At 32.7% G+C, this 5576-nt stretch overlaps 1 protein-coding gene across 1 annotated transcript; it reads left to right on the top strand.

Moving 5' to 3' along the window:
• Positions 1-3599: 3599 nt before the first annotated feature.
• On the top strand, positions 3600-5212 carry LOC129908963 (zinc finger protein 341). The gene has a single exon (XM_055985815.1). It carries the CDS (start codon positions 3934-3936, stop codon positions 4981-4983), a length of 1050 nt encoding a protein of 349 aa, XP_055841790.1. The 5' UTR covers positions 3600-3933; the 3' UTR covers positions 4984-5212.
• The last annotated feature ends 364 nt before the right edge of the window (positions 5213-5576 follow it).

Genomic DNA, 5576 nt, shown 5'->3' with positions numbered 1-5576 from the left:
CAGAGTACATCATGTTTACTTATCATGATTAGATACTCACTTGTGTTTTTTTTTTTATTTATAAATTTTATTGAAAAAACAAAAACAGACATTTTGTTTAAAATTTGTGGTTTAATTAAATTAAAATTCACGACTGGGTCGCAAGAACTTGCTCTTAATGTAAATTTTGTTTTGGGGTTCAAAGCTTTTTAACCCTTTCGAACCCAAGCTATGAAAATCAATATTAAAAAAATGTTTTTTCGGTATTATCGGGTCAAAAACATCACAACTAAGAAATATGAATAGCAAAAAAGTTATTTTCCAAAATAATAAATAGCAAAACTAATGTGTTTTTCTCATGTTGCATGCAAGTAACCTGCACTGCCTATGACCACCAAAAAAAGTCGGAGAACTGAGAAAATAACTTTTTATGAAGCTGTAATGTATGCTAATTCTTCTAAGCAAAAAAACAAAACACTTTCTGCATTAACATTTTTTATATCTTTTTTTCAAAATTATGACCATATATTATAAAATTTTTTTTTTTTGCAAAAAAAAAAAAATGTGAATTTCAGTCCCTTTCTCGATAAAAAAAAAATTAAAGGTATGATATTTGACTAACTTTTTGTAATAATCCGGTAACTAGGCATTATTATCTTTCAATTAAGCTATCGTTACCTAAAAAATTGTTTAATTTAATACTTTTTACGAATTTTTAAAAAAATGTTACTTGAGAGTAACGCTGGGTCCGAAAGGGTTAAGTTAATATACATTAGTGTAATTTTAATTTAATTTTGGTATTAATTTTATAAAAAATGTGAAAAAAAAAAATATTTTTTAATCTTAAAAAAAAAAACATGATTTCTTATATAACAAAAAATTTTAGAAAATTTTAACAAAAAATGTTGAATGAGTTTTTAAAAAAAGATTTTTTTTATGTACAAAGGAGAATGGGCAAATTTGTATGGAACGTGGAAGCTGCGCGGCCATTGATGAATTTGTTTTTTATGATGTTATTAAGTCTTACATATGTTTTGTAGAAGTTGTATCCTTGTGACGTACTTCAGAAACGGATAAAATGCACTTTTGCATTTAACACTTTATGCAGATTGTCTCTATGTTGTAACTTTAATATTTTTTTTAAGATACTCTGTCATTTTTCCAAACTCTGAAGATCTTTATCTTGAATATCCAACCACTAGGCCCAAACTATTAGCTTTTTTAAACAACAATTTCAAGCCTATTTTGAGAGTTTTCATGTTCAATTTTTTGTTAGTTTGAATCATTTGAAAAACTGTCGAACGAAAACAAAAGTGGTCGGTTTAAAAATCTTGTATTTTGAGTTCTATTGGTCGGATTTTCAAGATCAATGTCTTCAGAGTCGGGGAAAATAACAGAGCTTCATATTATATATTTAAAATAAAAATATAATTCAATTTTTCCTTGACACGCATTAAACGATGCATTAACAATACTAATATTGCAATATCTTGCATTCTTAAAGTAATGCCGCGAAACTTCCAATGTAAAAGTTTTTCCTAAGATATAGATCTTTCATTTGCTACCAATTTCATTAATGGCCGCTCAACGTCCAAAATGCCCATTCTCCTTTTTAAATATTTTTCAAAAAATAATTTGGTATAATATTTTGGGGAAATATTAATTCACATAAAAAACGAGATTTCAAGTATATTTTAACACTAATTTCGAATATTGATTTTTCAAAAAAAAACGTTTTCGTACAAAAATGTTTGTTAAAAAAGATTCTATACCAAGTACAGTTAATATGGGTCCAAAAATAATTATTTCATATCATGAGCGCGACTTCTTTTGCCACAGTGCATATATTTTTAAAAATCGAGATTAGAACCGTTTTTGAGAAAAACAATTTTTTTCCATTTTGGTCACATGGAAAGTACCGTTAATTTTACGAATCAAACAAAACTAATCTCATTAATTGTAACTAATCAAATGCTAGTTTGTGGCGAAAATATTCAAGTTTTTTTTTTTTTAATCAAAGAAAAATTTTCAAAATTCAAATTTTTGAAAATTTTTTACAGTTACATATGAAGTTTCATCTTAAATAATAAGACAAAACAAAAAATACAAACTGTTGAGGATATAAAAAATATGTTTATTGAGTTTAAAAGCAAACCAAAAAAGATACCCCAAAAAACCATACGAAGTATGTGAATTGCTTTTTTCTTTAATAACATAATTTTAAAATACTCTTTTATCGAAATAATTCAACATGTTACACAGAAATGTCGATATAATTATGTTATTCACAGTTTATTTTGAAAGTTTGGTTTTTTTTTAAAGATAAAGCAATGCCTACAAAAGTAGTAAAAAAATTACTATCTCAAGTTGCATTTTTTAACGACTCCTAAACTTGTCCTATAATATAATTTCACAAGTAAAACATACTTACAAAGTCAAATAGCCGAAAAGATTAAATGTGTTTTTGGTAGTTCTTGTCTAGACTAGTATGTTATTGGCATTTTATCTTAGTTTCATTATTTAACTGTTTGAAAAGTCTTCCACTCTCCGAATGAATGAAGAATTTTGAAAGGAAAGGAAACAAAAATATAGTAGGTATTTGTTAGAAGATAGAAATTACTGTCTCTGGGGCTTCTACTCAGAAATCCCCATTAGTACCGTTTTGGTATCATATCTCTTGTGACATCATTATCGTAATCTATATTTTTCAACTTCTAAAGAAATTTTTATTCTTTGTCATTTTTTTAATAAAAGTTATTTAATAACTCAAAATCAGTATTCCTGCATATCCATATTTAAAGACCGAAACCACAATATAACTTTTATCCATACCGCAATTTACTGTCGATACCTGCCCTCAAGAACAACACCTCCTCTTATTGAAAATTCATGCACGTTGCTATCGAATAAATAAAATCCACCTGAAACCCCTACCTTGTGTGATTCCATATAGGAACGATATGGTAGAGAGAGATGTTCTCCCACGATATAATCCAAAGCTCCCAGGTAGGTATACCTAACCTACCTATCTACTCTATACACAAAAATACCAGAGAACAAAAATTGAAAACAAAGCAACAAAAAGAAGAAAAAAAAACAAACGCTAGATTATGTTTCATTTAAAAAATCATACATTGAAAATCTTTTACCATTCAACACAAACAGCATGTTATCCTTTTATGTGCTACTGCTGCTGCTGCTGCTACTGTCTGTTGGGTAGCATCAACCCATAAAGCATACGAAAAGCCCACAAGCAAAGCAGCGCAGCTTCCAAATGCTCCCTCTCGCACTCGCGAGAGCCACTCGAAGAGAGGCACAATCAACCTGTTTCCAGTTTTCGAAGATGAAAACAGAAGGCTCATAGTTTAAATCCCCCCGTAAAACAATGGCATCAGCGCAAAAAGGACCGCCTCTTTTTCGCATCTTCCTTTAAATTTCACACCAGGGGATGATGAAGTATACATTCAGAGAGCTCCACCCCTTGTGCCAGATGTAGAGCAACATTATGGCCATACTTCTAAAATATTGGATACCTTAAATGTTCGAAGAAAAACTACCCTTCGGAAACAATTGGGGGTGCTCCACACAGAATACAGAACTCAACGCACAGAGAAAAAAAAACAAGGTCTGCTCTGAAATATGTTGGGAACTTCGAAACCAGCTTCTCCGAGGGTAGTAGAATGAAGCATGTGTGCGTTAGAACTAAGGGATGAGGGTGTATTGTTGCTTGAGTGCAACAATATTCTAGTTGGGAAAAAAACCAGAGGGTTGCTGCGAAAAAATCTACTTAAGGCAAGACAGATGGAAGCCCTGCGACAGTTCGCATTTTGATTCCGGCCGAGTAACATAACCTTCTCCGAAAAAAATCTAATCCAAATCTTCCGTGAGTGAGTTTATTTCAATTGGAATCTAATCAGAAAAGACATTAAGTGTGTGTTTGTATAAAGTGGAACCATGATAATGGATAACCATCAACGTTCAGAATTGATAATCTCCGAGAATCATTCATCAGCTCCAACGAGTGTTAAATCTACGTCGTTGAAACGGTCTTTTGATGTGGCGTTTTTAATGATGCCCGATGATCGAATCAAGCAGAGGCAGCAGTTGGAGAAACAAGCCAGACTTGGAGACCGTCAATACCCGACAGATTTGTCACCTCGTCAGCATGTCGAAACGGGGGAACTGTTTAATAACAATACCGAAATTTCCCGACGGTATTCTGGGCCTCAAGTGGTAGTTCGATCTCCCCCGAGAATTTATGATGACCCGACAATTATAGTGACACCTGACGTTCCTGAGAACCCAAAGAGTGCATTTACCAAAGTCAATCGTTTGGAGTCACCAGTGCCTCCACCGCTAAGTCCCGACCAGTTAAGCTGCCCATCGATGAGTCCGCCGATATCAACAACCCCACCACGTCCAAATTCTGGACTCTACCAAAACTTTCGACCAGAATACCAATTCAATGGAGCTTTTCAGTCAGTTAATCAAGTCCAAGCACTTGCCGTTCAAAACCAACGAATCAAGCAGCAATTGATGTACCGTCATCCTGTTAGTGTTTCACCTGAGGGCTTTGTCTCAGCTTACCCAGGCTTTCCGTTCCCCAATCCTGCAGCGCATTCTTTTGCTCCCCAAGGAGATATCGGTGGAATTGTACGAAGCCCTGCCGCAGCTGCTATTCTTTCGACCCTAATCCCACCCACACTTGCATCGACCTTCTCCCTGACCGCTCAGAACGTTTGTGCCAAGTGTAATATTAGCTTCCGCATGACAAGCGATCTGGTGTATCACATGAGGTCTCATCACAAAAGTGAAGTTGCATGCGATCCGAATCGCAGAAAACGTGAGGAAAAACTTAAATGTCCAGTTTGTAATGAGTCATTCCGGGAACGCCATCATCTCACTCGCCACATGACTGCCCATCAGGACAAGGAAAGCGATCAAACTGCAACGGCACCTGTCACATCTGCCGATGATTTCAACAATCGACGAAACTCCAAGTGATCCAAACCTTTTTTCGGATACTTTTAAGTTAAAAGACGGCATAATAAAAGCTTGTCTTCCATTTGTGATATTTTGTTTGATGATGAAGAGAGACGAAAATTGATATGAGGTCGGTGTGGGCAGAGTGCAATTTATAGATTTGTTTAATAATATTTTCTGTTTTTATTTGAAAAAAGCCTTCGAAAGGTTAAAATTGGATTTTATTTTGTCAAATCCATGAAAATAGATAGAAAAATTAAATTATATAAAAATTATATTGTATTTAAAGAATATTTAACTTAAATTAATTGTTAAGGCTAAAAATAATAAAACAAACCATAAAAATATAGTTAAGAAAAAAAAATATGTAAATAGTAAGAAATTTATGATAAGAAAAATAAATTGAATTCCATATGATATAAATGTTAAAGAAAATCAATTTTGTATTTATTCCCAGCAAAATTTGGCAATTTTTGAAGACATTATTAAAAGCGTAAGTATAACAATAAGAAGAACTTATTTAATTAATATCTTCAAATTAAAGGAGAAAGAAGGATGAAATCACTATACAATATAATTAGACAGAGCATGGTTTTAAATAATGAGAATGATGT

The sequence above is a fragment of the Episyrphus balteatus genome, chromosome 2 (assembly GCF_945859705.1).
Source record: "Episyrphus balteatus chromosome 2, idEpiBalt1.1, whole genome shotgun sequence".
Classification (NCBI taxonomy): domain Eukaryota; kingdom Metazoa; phylum Arthropoda; class Insecta; order Diptera; family Syrphidae; genus Episyrphus; species Episyrphus balteatus.
This window is presented reverse-complemented; position numbering and strand designations above follow the sequence as displayed.

What these genes read in the sequence shown, in the direction of transcription:
- LOC129908963 (XM_055985815.1), top strand. Translation starts at nt 3,934, where the DNA reads ATGATAATGGATAACCATCAACGTTCAGAATTGATAATCTCCGAGAAT.